General features: G+C 44.6%; 8 protein-coding genes across 8 annotated transcripts; 4 read left to right on the top strand and 4 right to left on the bottom strand.

Moving 5' to 3' along the window:
• Positions 1-1,035: 1,035 nt before the first annotated feature.
• TGAM01_v206621 (endopolygalacturonase 1 precursor) lies at positions 1,036-2,177 on the top strand (the record flags this gene model as incomplete). Its single annotated transcript, XM_018801623.1, has 2 exons — positions 1,036-1,242; positions 1,302-2,177. 2 exons carry the CDS (start codon positions 1,036-1,038, stop codon positions 2,175-2,177), a joined length of 1,083 nt encoding a protein of 360 aa, XP_018664938.1.
• A 750-nt stretch (positions 2,178-2,927) lies between these two features.
• On the top strand, positions 2,928-3,778 carry TGAM01_v206620 (thioredoxin peroxidase; the record flags this gene model as incomplete). The annotated part of the gene is made up of 3 exons (XM_024549909.1): positions 2,928-3,384; positions 3,441-3,686; positions 3,738-3,778. Coding segments are annotated over 3 exons (744 nt in total), but the record flags the coding sequence as incomplete, so codon positions are not given.
• Positions 3,779-5,069: 1,291 nt separating this feature from the next.
• TGAM01_v206619 (ATP-dependent bile acid permease) lies at positions 5,070-8,279 on the bottom strand (the record flags this gene model as incomplete). The annotated part of the gene is made up of 1 exon (XM_018801624.1): positions 5,070-8,279. One exon carries the CDS (start codon positions 8,277-8,279, stop codon positions 5,070-5,072), a length of 3,210 nt encoding a protein of 1,069 aa, XP_018664939.1.
• Positions 8,280-8,358: 79 nt separating this feature from the next.
• TGAM01_v206618 (ATP-dependent bile acid permease) lies at positions 8,359-9,286 on the bottom strand (the record flags this gene model as incomplete). Its single annotated transcript, XM_018801625.1, has 2 exons — positions 8,359-9,172; positions 9,234-9,286. 2 exons carry the CDS (start codon positions 9,284-9,286, stop codon positions 8,359-8,361), a joined length of 867 nt encoding a protein of 288 aa, XP_018664940.1.
• Positions 9,287-11,755: 2,469 nt separating this feature from the next.
• Positions 11,756-12,318, bottom strand: TGAM01_v206617 (hypothetical protein; the record flags this gene model as incomplete). Its single annotated transcript, XM_018801626.1, has 4 exons — positions 11,756-11,818; positions 11,872-11,936; positions 11,987-12,097; positions 12,147-12,318. 4 exons carry the CDS (start codon positions 12,316-12,318, stop codon positions 11,756-11,758), a joined length of 411 nt encoding a protein of 136 aa, XP_018664941.1.
• A 1,073-nt stretch (positions 12,319-13,391) lies between these two features.
• TGAM01_v206616 (hypothetical protein) lies at positions 13,392-13,866 on the top strand (the record flags this gene model as incomplete). The annotated part of the gene is made up of 2 exons (XM_018801627.2): positions 13,392-13,682; positions 13,786-13,866. The coding sequence occupies 2 exons, from the start codon at positions 13,392-13,394 to the stop codon at positions 13,864-13,866; spliced, it is 372 nt and encodes a 123-aa protein (XP_018664942.2).
• A 1,174-nt stretch (positions 13,867-15,040) lies between these two features.
• TGAM01_v206615 (hypothetical protein) lies at positions 15,041-16,408 on the bottom strand (the record flags this gene model as incomplete). Its single annotated transcript, XM_018801628.1, has 2 exons — positions 15,041-16,175; positions 16,239-16,408. 2 exons carry the CDS (start codon positions 16,406-16,408, stop codon positions 15,041-15,043), a joined length of 1,305 nt encoding a protein of 434 aa, XP_018664943.1.
• Positions 16,409-18,182: 1,774 nt separating this feature from the next.
• TGAM01_v206614 (hypothetical protein) lies at positions 18,183-19,317 on the top strand (the record flags this gene model as incomplete). Its single annotated transcript, XM_024549908.1, has 2 exons — positions 18,183-18,771; positions 18,842-19,317. 2 exons carry the CDS (start codon positions 18,183-18,185, stop codon positions 19,315-19,317), a joined length of 1,065 nt encoding a protein of 354 aa, XP_024405382.1.
• Between the last annotated feature and the right edge of the window lie 1,699 nt (positions 19,318-21,016).

Here is a 21,016-nt window from a genome sequence, read left to right as displayed (position 1 = left end):
AGTTAATGCTCTATTAAAACTATTCATGTACTTTATAAACCAAGTTTTAAGCAAATCATCCAGAGATTCTTCACTTTTGTAAACGAACTGTTGTCTGTTGCGTCAAATTATAATTCGTGTCTCCTACTGAAACTAGCGCTACAGTCGGATATTCCGTGAAAAATACCCAGCAACCGAACTTCATTGCCGCTCCAATAAACTTTTAGTAGCGTTTTGCAGTTACATGGGCTTCCCTTTCCTTGCTACCATCCTGTGAGACAAGCCGTGGGGAAAGGGGGTAATGACCTACATCATACAACAGTTCAGGGGCCGGTTCGGGAGACGTCAATAGAACTTGACCTGGGTGGGAACTCTCTCGGTCCAAGATAGAGCAATCGGTATTTTTCGTATTGCATTTGAAACATTAACTAGTGGGCCTCTCTATTTGCTAACTGTAACAAGCTAGCTGGGCACTACCACTGGTTAATAATGGGGCAGTTTCGATCAGATAGCGGCAAACCCACTGGCTAATGTTTCCAGGAAGTACGGTACTACAGCCTCACCTGACACTTCAGCAGCTAGTCTACCAACTGCTTTACTCAGGAGTGGTGGAGTCGAACGGGTGGTTCAACATGTGATTTCGAATACGATTCTCAGATTAAGTATCGGAGTTGTGGCGGTGCCGTCCTTTTATCTCGGGATATGGACTACTATCTTACACCTTGTGAACATTCGGCAGTAAAGGCCGAGACACCAGCTATGTGGTGGGTTTTCTCGAAGTTTTCGATTTCCCCCCAATTTTAGAAGTGTTCTATTCTATTCGCACGATAATGTGTACTCGATGCAAGGATGCTCTTACACGTGAATTAGTTCGTATAAAGAGTGTCGGCCGCCGCCTGTCTTAGACTTGAATATTCCATAGAGCTTCTTCTCTACTGAGCTAATCTTCCATCGAAACTCTGACATTCTTTTTAACTGTGACACCCAATTACAATTGTGACGTTTTTTACCATTGTGACACTCAACACTCATTCATAAATTGGAATATTCGCCATCATGCCTTCCTTTGGATTCTTCCTCGCCATGTTGGTAGCTACGGCAGCTGCAAAGCCTACGTCTATTGACCCCCGAGCTAGCTGCACCTTCACCGACGCTGCAACAGCAATCAAACAAAAGACGTCATGCAGTACCATCACTTTGAATGGCGTTGCTGTTCCGGCTGGACAGACTCTGGATCTAACTGGCCTCAAAGACAATACCAAGGTTTGAATGCCATATTACTCTTGTTGTGTTGGATGCTAAATGTCCAATTCGAAATATAGGTTATCTTTGCCGGAAAGACCACCTTTGGTTACCAGGAATGGGATGGCCCTCTCATTTCAATCTCTGGCAATGGGATTCAGGTTCAAGGTGCGTCTGGACACACTATTGACTGTGCTGGCCAACGATGGTGGGATGGTAAAGGTTCCAACGGCGGAAAGACAAAGCCGAAGTTTTTCAGTGCTCATAAACTCAAGAACTCCAACATCAAGTCACTTAATGTCTTGAACACACCAGTTCAAGCTTTCAGCATAAACTCCGTGACTGATCTTGGCTTGTACAATATCAACATCGACAACTCTCTCGGAGACACCGAGGGCGGCCACAACACGGATGCTTTCGACGTTGGCTCTTCGACCGGCGTGTATATTTCCGGAGCTATAGTGAAGAATCAGGACGACTGCTTGGCTATTAACTCCGGTACCAACATAACTTTTACTGGCGGTAACTGCTCCGGTGGGCATGGCCTATCCATCGGGTCGGTTGGTGGCCGAAGCGAAAACACGGTTAAAACTGTTCGCATTTTGAACTCAAAGATATCCAACTCGCAAAACGGCGTTCGTATCAAGACAGTTTCTGGAGCGACTGGTTCTGTTTCTGATATCGTGTACGACAACATCTCCTTGTCCAACATTGGAACCTATGGTATTGTAATTGAGCAGGATTACAAAAATGGTGGGCCAACTGGCACGCCTACTGCTGGCGTTCCAATCACTGGTCTTACTGTTAATAAGGTCGTCGGCACAGTTCAGAAGAGTGGTACAAATGCCTACATTCTATGTGCTGCTTGTTCCAACTGGACCTGGACAAATAATGCAGTTACCGGAGGCACGAAGACTAAGACAAACAAGGGCATTCCCAAGGGAGTTTCCATTTAGAGGATTCATTAATCTTTCTCTTCTCTTTCTTTCTTCCTTCTATATGCATATACATATGTGTATGTGTGTGTGTGCATAGCTTCTGATGACATACAAGGTCATTTCAATATATAACTAGATACGACTGTAAAAGTCAGGTCATTGCACTTATATTAGTATCAACTACCTAATAATGTTTCCCTCTTGTTTTATCATTCCCTATCATTCGCTGCCACGTTACTACGCTTGAACCATTGTAAGTGATAGATAAGCGGAGTGCTTAAACTTCCTAGAGAGGAAATAGTCTAGAGTGCTAGTTTCAGTCACTTTTCTGCCCAGCTCTGGCATCTCGACTAGCCCACTTCGTAGCTGTTGCCCGCTCCCCAGGTGGGCCCGCCTCGGATTTGTCCTCTTGACAATGTCCTGGAAAGATTTCAAGATGTAATTAGTATTATATTCAAAGGTCTTAGTTTATTCTATAAGTTGGGAGGCTATAGTTAGAGTGTTGTTCTAAGAATACCACGATTTGCCCGCAATCGCTGTCAAGACCGGGCTGTCGTTCTAAGCCGACCTCCGTCTATTGATCGTTATTAATTGGGAAAAGGCTGTTCATCAGGCGCTTGATCCAGTCTCAGATTATATGGTATATCAATCGCTGCTAATCGCGACGGCGACAATAGATACCCTATGCGATATGGAGAGTATTAAGAGCTCCGGGGCTGATCATGTTTACTTGGCATTTCTTGAGCTAAGAATAGATGCTAGTCAGTCAGCATCGTGCCTCGAAGGATCAGCCACAAGTGGGGCTTGGCTTGGCTGCGATGTTGCACACTCCAGTCCATTGCATTCACGTTCTCTCAAAGCTGGGAGTTTGCCTCATTCTTTATTGCTTTTGATGCCCGAGACATGCCTGTAACGAGAGCTACTGCGAACAGGAGCGCCTCTACCGTAAGAAAGGCCAAGTCAGCCCCGGCGGAGGTCTCAAAGCCATCACGCGAACGCAAAGCGAAAGTCACTAAAAAGACCGGCCCCGTGAAAGTAAACAAAGGGAAAAGTGATGAAAGTACGACGTTTCACCTGAGCATTGGATCCAAGATCCCATCAACTGATAATTTCGGAGGAGAACTATATTTCTGTGATGGAACCAAAACATCGTTGAAACAGCTGGTGGATAAGAGTCGCAACGGGGTGATTGTTTATGTATACCCAAAGCCTTGGGATGACGATGGTATGGGACAGGCACTCAAGTATCTGTCTTGTATTTTGTATTAACCATTTCGCTAGCATACGAAGTATACGGGGAGTTTGAACACGCCCAACTAGACTGGGAGCCGGCAGAACTGGACACGATAGGCGTCTCACCAGATTCGGCATCATCAACTGCTGCGTTTGTGAAAGAGAAAGACACTCGACTGCCTCTCCTCAGCAATCCAAGCGGATCTTTGTCCAAAGCAATGTCACTTACTTCGCCCAGGGGAAACATGATACAAGGGGCTTTTATTATCTCGAAATCAGGGATTCTTCTCGCACGTACGACGGGAAATCACCATAAGGTTCTTGATAATTTACATAAAGTAATAGTTACAGTGATTGAACAACGAGAGGAGGAGTCGAATGAGTAATTATTGAAACTACTGATACGAATGGTTATCGTCAATATACAATATCACCATATGGCTGTCATTGTATCGGAAAGTTGTTGCATAAGATTCACGAATTTGCCAAATCACTTTCAATCGGGCATGATCATGAAAATGAGAGTCCCACTGCTATAGAGGGAACAGTGCTAATTTGAAGGAGATATATACATCGTTAGAGCGGCCGATGCATCGCATTTACCTGTAGTTATCGTCCTCGTGTTCCCGATTGACTTTTGCGAAGCTGTCAAGATTACTTGTGAGATCCAAAATTTCTGATACAGCTTTCTCCCCACTCACCAGAGCTTCAGTTTTAATACGATAGTTGCTGCTACGAGCTGGGCAGAAGTAGCTTGAAGTTTCTCGACCAGTAAATTGAATGTATTAGATTAGGTAGCAGAAGTTGATCTGTCAAGGCCAGAAGGTGCCTATTCATGGAGTCGCTTCTTATAGCTAATCAAGTGGGAAGCCAGTAGTTGTGATTCATAGCGATTTCACTGGCGATAATTCTCATTATGGCTTTAGAGTACTGAAGCATTGTCACCGATTACATTCTTGAACCAAGTATTCTGTAGAAGCCTTGGCCTAAACCGTTGTGAAGCGCACAACCCAGAGAACGGAGAAAGATTGCCATCATTCAGCAATTGCTGGATAAAATGGTTCCGACCAGGTATGAAATAGAAAGTTGGACTCAAACTAAAGCTAAAAAAGCAAGTCTTGTGTAAAGTGATATAGTCTTTAGCCAGGGGTGTAGTATCAAACAGTGAAGCGATTTCATGTCAATGCCAAACTGTATATTCAACGTTTGGTCACTATAATACAGCGCTTAGAGGCTGATTTTCAACCCTAGCTCACTATAACATTAGCTAGGTATACTTACTTACCTACTGAGCTACAGCGCTTATTATTGAGGCCCGAAATATCGGTCTAGTCAAGTGCTGTTAGTTACAAGAGCAGCCAGCTTTATACAATAGGCCGAATCCGGTGCTGTGACCTACCTGCATGTGTACTTTGTGTAATCGCTTCTATTTTGGTAGAGCGCGCCGTGGCGGCCTTTCAAACAAGATCAATGAGATACTAAACTGCACACTCCAGTTCGTATGAAGCAACTACGGTTACTATTTCATAAATGAACAGTTCATTTGATATACCAGATTCAAGATTGTTGAAGTTATATTACGTTGCCACATCGGAATGATGATAGAATGGGATTTCTTTGCAGGTGCGTTTAGAAGATGTAACGATCATAGTAGATATTCCCAATTCATACTATCACCTAATCTGAAAATGCTCGATGCGTTTTCAGGCTCTTTACCACTCGCTCAATGTGAGCCAAGTCTCCCGATTGCTCACACAATTGCCGAAAGAAAGCTCTGTCTCCTTGCTTATGAAGAAGTTCAGCGACTGGCCCCTGTTCTACAACTCGGCCGGAATCCAAGACGACCACACGGTCATAATCTGCAATAGTCTGTAGGCGGTGGGCAATAGTCAAAACGGTAGTCCCGGCCGCAATGGTCGATCGCAGTCCTGCCTGGATCAAAGCATCTGTGTCGTGATCGATAGACGCTGTTGCTTCGTCTAGGACCAAAACCCGAGATCGACGGAGAAGTGCCCGCGCGATACAGACTAACTGACGCTGACCCATCGATAAGGCCGCAGCCGGATGATCTAGGTCTCCTGATGGAAGAGACTGAAAGAATTGCAACCTCCTGAGAACGTCGCGGAGTTCGTCGTCAGTATACTGTCGCAGTGGATCTAGGTTATCGCGCAAGCTGCCGTCGAAAAGAGTGGGATCTTGCGGTACCACAGTCACCGCTCGTCGTAAGCGATCCAGATTTACCGACGCAATACTGACACCGTCAATAGTGATACGTCCTGCGTCAGCTTCAACTGCACGAATAAGGGCCAGTGCCAATGTACTCTTGCCTGCCCCTGTGCGCCCAACCACCGCCACCCGTTGCCCAGCGTTCACATCGAAATTCAAGTCCACCAGCACTGGGTCAAGCTCCGAAGCATATCGTGTGGTATATTCTTGGAAACTCACATTGCCATGAGCAGGCCAATGAGGCGATAGATTGTACGGTGATGTCTCAAGTGGCTGGCTCGGCTCCTGCTTGATGTCTGTGTACTCGACAATACGCTCGACTGAATTAAAGCTCTGTTGAACTATCGCGTATAGTTGGACAAACCAAAGAACGTTGTCGCTAAAAGTAGCAGCGTATGTGAGTGCTAGACCAGCGATTCCTGGGCCGACAGTTCCGCTATCCATGCGCCAGAGCAGGAACGTACCCGTCAGCCAAGAAATCAGAGCGCTCAGACAGGCGATACGTAGCGTCAGCCATCCTTTAGCTGCCCAGAGCAAAACATAAGGCTGGTTATATCCATCAATGAGCATCTGATTTTCTTTTTTATATCGCTCGATTTGCCCGTAGGCACGCACACTGATATAGCCGGCAAGTGCCTCTCCAAAATGCTGATACAAAGGAGATCTCTGAACAGACTCAATTCTCTTCAGATCTCGTGCACTGTTGATGTATATAACAGTGATGATGTAATAAGCAAAGCAAATGATAATGGCTATTGGGAGAAAAACAGGTACCGTAACAGATATCAGTATAATACCTGTAGCAAGGGAACAGAAAGTGTAAAAAGTGCTCATTGAGTGGGGAGCAACTTCTTGGTCGACTGCTTCGACGTCCCTTGAAAAGCGATTTGTGATTTGACCAAAGGGAACCTTGTCGAAGAACGTCAAGCGAGCATGAAGAGTAGAATCCAACAAGCTATCGAACAATCGGGCTGAGGCTTTGAGTGCCCCAGAGAAAGTCATGAGATCACGGACAAACGAGACAAGAACATATGCCAAGCAGATGAAGCCATAAACAGCAAGGTAGTAAACGGAGTTTACGTGCCTAGTATCTCCTTGAGAATTTGCCGAAGCTTCCACTAGCTGGTCGAACTGATGCGCCCATGTTTTGACCCAGAGATTCGTCCCCAGAGAAGCAAACTGCTGAAGAGTGAATGCAAGGAATACAATTGTCCAGAATCTCCGACTGCCCATAGACGTAAGATATGCTTTGATGACAGAGAGAGAAACAGCTCCGGTCCCCATTTCTTCGTGATAAACCGGTTCGACTTTGGCTGCTGAAGATGCATCCACACCCCCCGAGTGACTATCCGATGTTTCTTCTTCTTCTTCAGATACTTCCGGTTGTATCCCTGTATAAGCAGCTGTTTGTGAACGCTGTGCAAAGTACAATGACTCTAAACTGTTGTCCGGTCTGGCAACGAGTCCATTTGCCTCGATAATACCCAACTTTAAAAGTTCTGAAACACCTCCCTGTTGCTTTACATTGCCATTGTTTAAGAAGACCGCAAAGTCACAATGGGGAAGAACAAGCTGAGCATGGTGTGTCGCAAGAATGCACGTTCTTCCTTCCATCAAAGGACCTTTAATTGCATGTAAAAGTATATGCCTTCCAGTACGCGAATCAAGTGCACTGAGACAATCATCCAAGAGAAGGAATGGAGCAGGACTATACAATGCCCTTGCTAATGCGACTCTTTGTTTTTGGCCACCAGACAAGCGGCTACCGCGTTCCCCCGCGATGACAAGATCACCGTTCTCAAACTCCGCAAGATCTCGATTCAAATCCACCGCATCAAGAACCATCTTGTAGCGGTGGTTTTGCAATGGCAACCCAAACAAGATATTGGCTCGGATTGTTTGGTTCATAATCCAAGGTTCCTGCGGACAATATGCTGCGTTGCTAGTCAGAGAATCAGTGTCGATCGGCTGCTGTGCCAGAGGTAAATGTACACGGCCTCGGAGGAGCTCCATCTCCCCCAGTAGTGCCAACAGCAGTGACGACTTTCCAGACCCGCTAGGCCCGCAGACGACATTTAGGCCATCTTTTTGAAACTTTATCTCAAGCTTTGATAATCTAAATGCCTGTGCGGGTGAAGATTCGGTGTGTTGGATGTCTTCGCTAGCACTGGGCTCACCATCGCCTTGAGTTGGCCATTCAAAGGTGGCATTTTCGAATCCAATTATCACTCCATCGCCTTCCATGCGCTGATTATGTCGACTACTTCCCCTTTCATTCAAGAACTTTTCAATGCGGCTGATAGATACATGTGCCTGAAGAATAAACGATATCATGGCCGCCATTCTGTCGAGTGGGATGCGTAGAACTGCAAATATTGCTAGAGCCGGAAAGGCAGTCTTTGTTTCCAATGGTTTGCCTTCAACAACAGTGTAGATGAACAGAGTCAAGATTGTAGTGACAAAAGGTAAAGAATAAAATACGGTCATGGATACCGACCACCAGAAGAAACGGATACGCAGTTCTAAGAGCTCCAAGTTTCGCAAGCGACCAACTTTCTTGCGAAACTCTTCTTCCCATGCACAGAGCTTGATGACTCGGATATTCGTAATGAGTTCGTTACTCGCCTGCACGCGAGAATCCGCTGCGCCCAACACCTTCATTTGAGCTGCTACCTGGCGTTTCGATACCAAGACGTTCAATGGCAGAAGAGCAATCATCAAGATCACACCTAAGATACCACTAAGCCCAAGTATGCTGTACAACACCAAACATGCAGTCGTAATCTGGAGAGGAAAATACCCATGCGAGGTGCATGTGAGCACCAATTTCGCTGACACTGGCGGCATCAACGGCCATCAAATTGAGAATATTTCCATCCGTGGCACTAGTATTCTGCGAGGAGTTTCCTTGATCTTCTGATCCCTTTGTAGGCTTCGTGACTCTTCTATTTAGTACTTTGGTGAAAATAGCGTCGATGAGAGTAGCCCGTAGCCTTACGCTAATTTTGCGACCCAGCCATTCACACTGGCATTCAGCAATACCAGTCGTTATTCCGGCGATAAGAAGCCCTGCAACACAGAGCCAAGCGCTATTCCGAGACGTGATACTTGGTGATTCCAGGTAATCAAGGAGGAAGCGAAGGAAAAACGCCGGGCAAAAGCTCACTAGGCTAAAAAGGACCGCCCACGCGCCCTGTTTGAGCAGGTCATATTTTGCAAAGTAATACAATCTCCAGAGAAGTTTAAGCGTAGCAGAGGCGCCATTTCGGAATCGCCGACTTGTGACCAAAGCCGTGTCATTCCAGTTGAGAGCATACAGGTCGGAGGTGTTCAACTGATCTCTGAACGCTTTCCAGATCACAGAGTTTACCCAGGAAAAGGTCCATCGGGATATCAGACTTGCTGAACTTTCTTCCCCTAGTTGAGTATGCTCGTGCAATCTTCCCAAACTGGACCGCACGATAACGTTCGGCGCTGTGATATGGAGCAAAAGAACAAGTGTAAAGAGAGCATCCACAAGTACAGCGGTGAGCGGCCAAGCCTTGTCCATCGGACTTGTGAATGTCGAGAGTACGATGAAGACAAGGCATAGCCAACCTGATGCATAAAGCGCACCAGCATGAGACCGGACTAGGTTCTGAGCCTCCGGTGAAAAAGAGAGAGCCCATTGTCGCACGCCCCACAAGCCGAAACAGTATATGGAAGAGATGAGAAGCCCGAGTGGAAGGCTTTCCAATGATGATCCAAGGTACGCAATGGAGGAAAGAATTATAACTACAATTGCCACAAGCAGCAAGCCTTCTAGCCAGCTAAGCCGCGGACCATGGGCAGCAACTCCTTTGACAGCGTTTAGGTCGATTTGTTGATGAGAATCCGAATTTGCTACCGGTTCAAACCCATCTGACTGGCGATAAAGACGCCGCCAATGTTGAAATGCAGGGAATATAAGCAGCGCAAGGGATATAAATACTGTCGCAAATGGAATGACATTTTCCAGATACTGTTGTCGGGCACAGGTTGAGAACCCGCCATTTTCCCAGACTGGTACGGGACAGCTTAGTACTGAAGCAGACATAGTCCAGTCTATGACAGGCGATAAAGAGATAAAGAACTAAGGGTTGACGTAGATGTGGTGCTAGAGAAATAGTACAGCTGTCACTAGAAGTATTCACACGATATGATGTTGCCTAGAGCTCTTCGGGTGTTGCCTAGGGCAAAGCCTGCTGCCTTGAAGAAGGCCGATGAACTTCCCGTCAAATGGATACGATTTTTTGACATTAATCTCTGTCAGCAGTTACTCATATTGCGCCGTGATATCAAGGCTTCTAAGAAAGTATTGCTTTTGTACCCAAGTCCCTGTCGAGCCTATTTACTGATTACCAACGTAAACGTCGCGATATAGCAAAATAAAGAGGGTAACCACCGCTGTTCCCGTATAGGCAGTAGTTCCGTTATGGCCAAATTGAGCGGTCCGGCTTTTGAGCTAGCTTTGTCTCAAAAACATCTAGGTAATACCAGGAACAAGAGTTGGGGTCGTAGGAAAATGCATTGCCTGCTGGGTCTTTGATGAGGGTTAATTTTTGGTGAACTTTGCTGAGCAGCATCCCGTAGAAGAATATTGTTATGGTGGAAACGGCAGCCAAAATCCCAGCCCCATTACACCCGTCGCTCTTTCCAGATAATTCTTCAGAGGCAATTCGAATAGTCTCTTTATTAATAGCGATGATCTCAATAGATCCATACTGTCCCCATTTGCCCCCGAATGACGAAGATGCGGCCTGAGGGAAAGCGAAAACGCTGGAATAGTTTTTGATGCGGCCAATCGTAATCAGTCAAAGGCGAATACTGAGCAGAGGTGGGTCAAGCGGTTCCTTGGAACATTACAACAGGGCGCAACGGGAAGACGCCTGGTCTGCCCACCGTTGTGGATCTGCATCAGTATGCTGACTTTTCTTTCCAGTCCAAAGTTCCTCTCTCAGAGAGGTCGGATGATGGGTTAGAAAACAGGCTCCTGCAGTCGCTAAATTAGGCAGCCTCTTAGTACAACGCCTGTAAGGCTTGTGAGGGGCTAGACCGGGAGGATATGATTGATACATGACAGACTGGTCCAGGCGAACTCGCCATCAGTCAGCTGTTCATTATCGTAACATGTCCTTGAATCTGACTCGGCTCGAAGACAGACCCGGATGATACCCTAGAGTCGATTACAATCCGTTGAAATGAACTTGTTGCTACCCCATTCTGGGTGACAAAATGGCCTTTCCGAATGTAAACGATCTTGCACCGATGACTTATTATTATTATTGTTTAAATCTAGCAAACAGCTATTTCTGTAACTAGAAAAACCTTTATCTAGCGATTCAATTCTTTTTTGTATAGTGTATAGTATGTAATATGGTTTGTACTTTGTAGTATTAGCTACTAATTCCAAGACTCATGTCCAGAACCACCACTCTACCGGTTCTCTAAACATGCTCAAATCTCATTCTTCTTAATCATGAAGCTACCCCGTCTTCCAGTGCCGGCTATGTGCCGAGATCCGCTTTCCCGTGCGAGACTCAGGTACCACCCAATCAATGACTACAGTCGCATAGCCTACAGCCAATGTTTTGTAGTAGTACTGCCGAAAGCCTAAATAACGCCACTTATAAATACTGCAGCAAAAGAAATAACGATGTGCAACTTTCTCCATCCCAACCCCAACATACTAATATCTGACCGGGGCGAAACAAGCTTTGATCTCCGCATACCTTACTCTTATTATTCGTTTATTCAATGAATAGAGTTCTAACCCCTGCCAAGCAGAAGATTCCCGTCGGCTCGTCGGTCTATCCTTTTGAATATGGTCTCCTTCAATAACCCATCTTAGTGTCTGCAATGTCGCTTCATCGTTTTTTTTTTTGTTTCCTTATGCATACAAATTTAAGATTTTGGGTCCCCCAATCTACTCCATTACATTTATCACAGGTCTAAGTCAGCCTCAGATTACTTCTAATTTGCTCTCCATTTTCAAGTTGTTTGTATATTGTCATGTATTCTGAGTCTAGGCTGGTGACCTATTTTACAAATACACTAGCTCCAACTGGCCTCTCCCGTTTTGAAAGCTCCTTTCACACATTCTATGCTAAACGAGCTTTTCACTCATAGACGTTGATAGTAATAGGCATGTTGAAATCGAGCTCGCCGATGCAGATTTGGAACTAGACATATTTGTCAGGCAAAGAAAATGCCAAGGAAAAATAGATCAACTTACTCCGTTGTTGTTGTTGCAGCAGATAATAGTCTGGTCGCACGCAGTGGTGTTGGAGCAAGTGTGACCTGCAAGACATCAGATCTGATCGTTGGTGGAAATGTCACTCATCACTTACCGCCATTTCCATCGCTGCTGCAGCAGTATGGGCTACCTGCAGAACAAGCATTCACCTGAGTGTTAGAGCCACAGTCGCTTCCGCTTCCGCTCGCGCTTGCGCTTGCGCTTTCTGGAATCCAAGTCAGATTTAATATTTTCGTGATATTATAAAAACTCACTGCCCATTGCGTTGCTGTCCTTGTTACGGACCGGCATCTTTGGGAACGGAATGTCTGCCACGCTGGGTGTACGAGGTCCGATGGCTCGAGCTTCAACCTCAGGCTCCTGGACTGGAGATGCCATGATGCCGTTGAGGGCAACAAGGGTGTAAAGGATCATAGAAGCATACATGATTAAGGCTTGGGAAGTTGATAGGCAGATATCTAAAGAATGAGGTCGGTTGATTGTACTGAGTAGCCTAAGGAATCATAGAGAGGAAAACGATGTATTTATACAGAATGCGAATAACTTGAGGGATTTTATTGTTTGCAATTATCCTGCTGTAGGAGGATAACGTGCACACAAGAAGCAAATGATCAACCAAAAGTCCAAGAAGCAGTCACTGTATAGAATACGTAAACATGACTAGTTACGTTATATTTACTAACTTTGTCACGCTTCCTGCACATTACAGAGTTAATGCCCCCCAACAATGGCCATTGAATTTTCCAAAATTGTTGAAATTGTAGTATGATGACGATTTCTCATTAAACGAATATTGACGTTTACTACAAGCCGCTGCTCAACATTAAATGCCTGTTAAATTTTCGCATACTAAGAAAGAATACTCAATTATGTCATATTACTGAACGACTCGGAGAGTTCGGCCTAATGCAGCTTCTAAACCTTCAGCTTGCGAAAAGATACAGCTATTCTACAAGACTAGATGAAAACAAGAAACACAAAGATTTGTTGCATGGAATAATATCTCACCGCTACACGTGCGAAGACTCGGCTAATATCATATTGCATCACGATATCTCTCTTTCTGCAAGAGCCAAACTTAAAACACTAAGCCAGTACCTGCTTTGATATAGCCACAGCCATTGAACTATCGACGTGGACCAATAACACCCATGGGCTCGTCTGCAGCACGAATTTCTGACTGCATATTGGTACCTGAATCTATATAGAATAAAGTTAATACTGTAGGAAGTAAGTTCAGTAGTAGCTTGGATGTGAATTTTATTTTCTCGCAAGATTTCGGCTTGTCGCCACTTCGTATTTCCCTACATCGCATTATCGGGATGCTAAATACTGTTTTCGCGAAACTCATACAAAATCTCTCGACAGAAAAGTATAAAGAGGGCCTCTCTGCCCTCTTCAAAATCTTTTTTTCCATCCTCAGACACTCACTCAACAAAGCAATCACTACAACAACACTTTTCAATCTTTTTAGATCAAAACCACTTCCACCTTTCAAAATGCAATTCACTACTGCCATCGCTCTTCTTCTCACCGCCGCCACCGGTGCCATCGCAGCTCCTGGCGGCCACGGCGTTCACACTCCTCCTCCTCCTCCCCCTCCCCCCCAGAACGTTGGTACCAACACCAACTACCAGTCCAACAACTGCGGCAATGGTGCTTCGCCATACTGCTGCAGCGCTGAAACCGATGCTCTGGGCTCAAGCTACTGGGAGTGCTCTAACATCAATGATACTTGCAACTCTATCACTGTTTGCTGCAACAACAACAACCAGAACATCAACCAGCAGGTATGTCCTAAAACAACTTCAATCTCAACTACGTCTGCGACTACTTTTAAGTGCATCATACGTGGTCCACATATCGAGTAAACTCATTGACCGCAAAATATAGGGAGACCACAACAGCGAGGACAACAACAGCGGCAACCAGTCTTGCAGCGCCTTTGGACAACAGAAGGTTATTTACAAATAAATTCGTCTGTATAAGTCTAAGGACTGCAGCAATCTTATTCACGAGTCTTCTAGTCTCATAAGATAAGCACAGCCTAATTTACCAGCAACGGATTTGGGCTCAAAAATGTGAGATATTGTGTTGAAAAGGGGGATTTGGTTCTTTTCTATTTGGGTCGAAAGATAACTTGTACCAAGTAATCTTTACTACCCAGCTACTTTCTTTAACACTATTTTGGCCGATTTAGTTTACAAAAATAAAAAAGGATTGCTTTGAACCTTCCAGATTATGGAAACCGGTGAACTGCTTGATGTCTCTAGGCGGTGAGTCGAGTTAACGATAAAACCATTTGCTTTGTTCGTTTAGGAGCTACCTGAGCTCAGCACCTACTCAATCGGATCAAACAGACAAGTCAGGAGTGATAGTAAAAACCAATTATCTCTTAATTACTTGCCATCGAACAATCTTATATCATCTCATAATAGTAACATACGAAGATCTTGCAGTTGGTAATAAGATATTTTAGAATACCGAGCGCACAATGGAGGTATTGAGTAGATCATATCTAATGTAACTGCAAGCAGACAAGTCACTGATCAATGTCTTAAAGCTTTTAGTCAAAAGGTCCAGCCTCTAATGACTATTTTTTTGTCTCATGTCCTACATGACAGCTGCGCTAAGCACATGGAACAGCAGGCAAGTACTATCCTGCTGGAAGCGCCAAGCGTAGCGTTGATTCAATATGTAATTTGGTAAATGAGGTACGTCAAGAACTATATAAGCTATTAGTACGAAGCATCTAGCGTGACTTGGGTATATTGAGTTATTGAGCGAGACTGCTTGTAGTTGTGAAATTACGGACTAAGTATTGAAGCGTAGGTGGTGGTAATCTATTAGCCTATGTAGGTGGTCTCAATTTCGCCATGAAGCACTCAAGAACAACTCATTAGTATTCGAAGATATAGTATTTGTAGATGTTTAGAGCAAAAAATTATATAGTCCATTAAAAGTTTCTCTTCCAACTGTCCAAGGCCCGTGACTTCATACAAAGCATGAAACGCGTTGAACGAAATCGGAGCTTCGTTCCGCGAAGACAAAATGCCAATATAATAAAAGATGAGAACAAATAAAAAGAAGTATAAGAAATGCGGGCTTGATGTTTTTCAAGGCTACCTAGGTAGCTAGCGATTGCGCATCAGACTTTAGTCAATCGCTGCTCTTTAGTTTTCAGTACTTTAGCCACAATATAAGACACGCCAGCACTCATAACAAGCGTAGCAGAGAAGATGAATCCATCAGAAAACTTATTTCCCGGCACGTTGATAATGGTCCCCGCAATAGGGCTGCCGATTAAGATACCGAGTGCGGCAAGGAAAAATGACTGTCCCATCCAAGTGCCGACCAATTTCATGTCAGGCGTTAGAGAGGCGACAATAGCGGAGGGCAGCGAGACAACTGCCCCAGAAACAAATCCGTATAGAATGGCAAATACAAGGATGCCGCCCAAGTTCTTGATAACAATTGCAACATAGCCAAGGATACCAGCGATCAAGGTACATGCGATAGCTGTTTCTAATGAACCGTACTTATCAGCTATCAGGCCGGGAATTATTCGTCCAAAGATTGAAGTTGCGTTCAAGATTGCCAAAAGATAAAACGATAACGTAGCGTCCACGTTTGCATGTCGCTGCGCCCAGATAATGATGTAGAAAATCGGTATGTATAAACCTGCAAAAGACAAGAAGAGACCAAGACTGTAAAAGGAATATGGCATGTTTTTGAAAGCGCGTAGATCGAGTAATGCACGGGCTTGCTTAGGCGGAGGTATTCGGGTTCTCATAACCGCAATACTAATCATAAGTGTTGCCAAGGAAATAAAGCCGAGGACTCTGGTAGCCCAAGGAAAGCCGATTGTAGGCTGGAGCCGCTCAAAGACAATGGGATATATGACACTTCCCAGACTGCCACCAGAAGCAGTAATTCCAATAGCTAGGGCCCGCTTGCTTGTGAAGTATGTAGCAACAATAGCCACACTAGGCAAGAAAATAAAGCCAGTGCCAAGGCCAACAGCCAAGCCTTGGGCGAGGAATATCTGATAATATTTCGTTCCCAAACTTTGCATCATGGTACCGAAGACTGTGAAAAAGGTACCAACAATGATGAGTGTTCGAGAGTAGCCGCGGTCAAAGATTGGGCCCACAATGACACTAAGTGCCACGAGCAAGAAGGCCTGAAAAGTGCCGATCCATGAGATATCAGAAGCATTGGACGATTTCAGAAGATCATCCTGATAGTAGGTCTGAAAGACACCAAAGGAGTTCACGAGTCCCCTATTTCAGCAATGGTTAGGGAAGAGGTAAACCAAGTAACTATGGTGGAAAACAATAACTCACCATGAATTGGAAAAAAGAAAATGCGCTCCAAGCACTTGGATCCAGGCCTTAAGGCCACCATTTGGGGGAGGAGGGGGAGGCGGCGGCGGCGGTGGCTGCTGCGCTGAAGCATTGTCTACAGTAGACTTCTCGTTGCCAATTGTTGTGGCTGAGCCATCTTTAAGAGGCATTGTTGGCCAGTCTGTAGGTATCTCTGATATTGCCAAGGTATCTGCACTGACAAGGCTAATATCTCTTTAGTAATTCCGGTTATCCAACTAGATGTACCACGTAAATGTTTTGGCGAGCCTACGATGTCAGGATTTCTATGCCTTAAGATTTTTCGGACTCTCGAGAAGGTACTATGAGCATAGGGCGTTCCGTATAGGGCTTCAAATGCGATCTGGTCAATCGATATGCGGCGGTCTTGGCAAACAGCTAGCTTAATATACCACCAATATTGCAAGCATTGACTTACTTGTCGCAGGCAAACTTGGAGAGCTGAGCTAAACACATCTAGAAAAAAATTCCTTCGCGAAGCCATCGCCGTTTATCATCCACCCGCAGATGCTTGATATTATTAATGCTGTTTTGAGGTGGTAAGTAGGTGCGATGAATTTCCTAATTTGGTAATCAAGATTTATCCGCATGTAGCAAAACAGTCCCTTTTATACCACAGCTTTTGTATTGTGTATTATTGCGCAGGATGTTCTCATTGCTACTTTTGACAACAGTCGCTCGTATGTCCCGATAGATGTTATACATATACTCATAGCTATATCATAGCACGCCTTAAGAAGCTTGTTTATTATTTTTTGCAACTGCTTTTATTAGAAGTTCAACGTGCTGCAATTGGCGATGGGCTTATACATGTCCTAGAGCGAAGGATGCGGCGCTAGGCTATTCACTTAGAATTTGAGCTGCTTAATTAAGTAAAACCAACGAGGCATCCTACTGTTGGTGTCTTGTATGCATGAGAATCGCGATTTCGGCGATTTCTTTTCTTTTTACTTCCTTCTTTTCCCTACTTAGTCTCTAATTTCTCTTCTCGAACTTCGAAGCTCTCTGAAACATACCTGGATAGCTGTAGACGGGATTCGCGAGGGGATGGAGCTAGCCTACCGCCGAACGAGCCGCGATTCGATGTACATACATTAATCCCGCTGCAGCTAGATCTGATGTGTAGAAATACTACGCTGTAATTGTTAAGAGAAAAATTTTGCCCACGTATATCATTGCGACTATATGAAAGTAATGATGATGATCGGTATCTAGGTATGACTGTATTTTATTCCTTACCTTTTGTCACTACAATCTTGACTACTTACGCTATAAGCAATTTCAGGGTATATACTCGAGTAAGTGTACTCATACGTACTTTATGCTCATCAACATCGACCTGTAGCAGGATTCTTTTGGCCGCACGCTGCATGTAAGCTAGGGATACTTGAATACATTGCTGAGTAATGATTCATAAAAGCTTCGTCAGAATACCTTATAGTAAGGTATAGTTACTCTATTGATGTTGATCAGGCTGTGCTTGTTAATGACCAACTTTACTGATGGATCTACTATCTGCAATCAACTACTAGCTACATTAGTTCTCCATAGATATTCCGCCCGGCGCTAGCAGAAATTGGAAATATTATCGCTTAAGGTACCTTCTTATTTACATGGGAAGTATTCAAAATACCCGGTTTATATTACCGCTGCATCCATTGAAGTTATTCCCTAACCTTGGACTACTCGGCGTCTGATATTGATGATACAATATCCAACCCCTGTTGTTAAAATGCAGTAAGCAGCAGACCGACACTGTTATTCTAGCAACTGTCTCGCAGATACGGAGGTACGGAGATACGTATATAAGATCGCTCCCCGTCCGTTTCAATAGCTCTCAACAGCTCTCGCATTGGCACACGCTTGAATTATACTCTTACTGGATCCTTGCGGCACTTTAGAAACATGTTGAAGTCAGCGTTACTAGCTTCAGGTGTTATACAAGCTGTGCTGGCATGTTCAACGCCAGCACCCCAGGCTATCGGACCTTCACAGGACATAAACCCTACCTATAACCCCATACCCGAGTTCGCCGTTGGACCTCCTCTCAACAGCGATGGATATCGCGTTGAAGATTTCGGCAAAGGAGCATACATGATCACCAATGGCTATTACCAAGCAATGGCCTTGGTGTCTACAAAGGGTGTTATTATGATCGATGCGCCACCATCTATTGGGCAGAACTTGCTTTATGCCGTTGGCAATATTACTCATCTGCCCATAACGCATCAGGTCTATAGCCATTCTCATACCGATCACAACGGCGCCTCATTTTTGTACGGCAATGTTACTCGAATTGGACATCGCTTAACACGAGAATACCTCGTTTTAGCGAATGATCCTTATCGCCCACTGCCCGATAAAACATTTTCGGATTCAATGACTTTGACTGTTGGCAATCAGACCCTTCAGCTCAGAAATAGAGGCCCTAACCATTCGCTCGATAATACATACATATACGCCCCAGCGCAGAAAGTGCTGGTGCTCATTGATAGTAAGTAGCGCCTAATACTCTTTCCACAAGCGTCTGCAGAGGGTCTTTTACTCATGAACATATGTTAAAGTCATCTTTCCAAAATGGACGCCGTACCTCTTCTTGGGAAAGACAGAGGATACACCCGGTTATATACAAGCACATAAATATGCTCTAGAATATGATTTTAAGCATTTAGTCGCTGGCCACTTAACTTTATCTGGCACCAGACAAGACGTTGAAGATAGTTACGGTTATGTATCTGATCTTTACAATAATTGTCGCGATGCCTATCTGCTAGGAATTTCCCCCGCGAATTCGACAAACAACCTAACAGCGTCTACTCTTCAAGCTGAGGCACTCACCGCCAATCCTAACAACCCATATGCCACACTTTCGATAGTTATGAATGCATTTTCCAATTACTGTAACGAGATAACCAATAGGAAATGGGCCAAAAAGCTGGCGGGGACAGATATGTATGGATGGAGTCATGCATATACAATCGTTGAGGCGCTAAGGATTGAGTTTGATGTTCCTGGACCATATGCACCGGCTACTAACTAGAAGCTATCCTAGAGATCAATAAAGAATTAAAGAGAAAATGAATTATGCATTGTATTATAGGAAAATATAGAGAGAAGTTACATTTGTTAATGATATAGGAAGTATAATAGTGTGGTTAAGTAGCATGGGATAGTAAATATGCAGCAGTCTTATGTAGTTAAAGGGTATATAAGCGAGATAAAAGTTTCGAATAGTATTGATTCGTTATTCTTCTCAAAAGCCAGAGACTTGTTAGCGGGGTTTGTTATTGTAAGGGTCATGTACAGCGGTCTTAGTTGGATGGTCGCTACATGAGATGCCATGTGTCTGCATGATCTATGCCAGCATTGGACGAACGATTCTTTGCTGAGTTATTGCCCGTTATGTGAAATAGTAGTCCGCTGGACCCTTTTAATCCCAGAACGTCGCAACACATCAATGCTCTCATCATTGTGTGTCCTGTTCTCTGGTCTTTCTTAGTTATACGCTCATAGATCAAGTCGGCCTTTCACTGGTGAAAGATTTCTACGTTACTTGGGCTTTGTATGAGCTCTATTCATAGATTCAAGCAATTAAGATTACTGGTTAACCTCAAATAGGTACTTGCTCTGTACCCAATACGTCACCTTTTACGATCAGCTCTGGGCGAATTTTGACCTCGCACGTAGCTGCTTGCCCAAAAAGTAAAGGACAAGTGTGCCGGTACACCAGCCACACTGGCACCGGCAAGGAGGGAGCAACCTTTGTGAACCCCTAAGTTGATGAAAAGTGGTCGAGCAGCTTGGATACAGCCAGCAGCCACTGCGGATCTAGCAAAATCGTTGCTGGTGAAAAGGGAAGCTCCGTATTTTGGGTATGACAATGGGATGTACATGAACAATCCCTGAACACTTAGGTAGCCTCCGATTGAGAATACAGCATCCAATTAGCGGAACAATCCAGAATATCTCGGCGTTCGCAGTCCACGCAAACATAAACATTCCCACAGGAAGGAAGAATGAGCCGAATATAGAAGGAATTAGGCGATGTTCCTGTTCTCGGAGGTCGTTTTTAATTGTATCGGGAATCAAATACCAGTGTATGTATGAAAAGTACATGATTAATCCAATGATGGCACCGGTAAAATTAGCTAAGAAGGCGGTACTAATTTCACCAAGGTTGAAGCCATAGAACGGTCCAAACACAATAGGAATAACCTCAAAGAATGTATAATAAGTTCCATAGAAGTATGCCGTGTAAAGATTGACAAACAAGACCGATGGGTCTTTGAGCATAATTTCCCACGGGCGGACTAATGTTAAAAAGAGAATTTCTTTAAACTTCAGAGCCTTCTGGTCTATCTCGCTTTGTGACTGAAGATTCTCTATCCCTGTGCGCTTTCTGAGTCTTTGTGCCCGTCGGAGGATAATCGTGTGTGGAGATGTCTCTAATGTTAGGATCAGGAGTATTAGGACTACTGGAGCCGATATCTAAACGATTTCCCGGAGAGGCCAACGCTATCCTTTTGCAGTAGCCGCAAATCCACCAATCATTGGACCAAAAGCTGGCCCGGCCCAAAAGGAGTACACCCACCACCCAAGTCCATACGGAGCGTATAAAAATGCATATACATCGGTGATACTGGCACCGCCGATTCCGATAGCTGGACTAGAAAAGAACCCTTGGAAGAAGCGGAGGGCTAGAAGGCCTCCAAAATTGTTGACAAGTGCGGTAGGAAAGC

Source organism: Trichoderma gamsii (assembly GCF_001481775.2).
Source record: "Trichoderma gamsii strain T6085 chromosome Unknown Scaffold_22.2, whole genome shotgun sequence".
Lineage (NCBI taxonomy): Eukaryota > Fungi > Ascomycota > Sordariomycetes > Hypocreales > Hypocreaceae > Trichoderma > Trichoderma gamsii.
The sequence above is the reverse complement of the archived record's forward strand: the minus strand, read 5'-3'. Positions and strand labels throughout refer to the sequence as shown.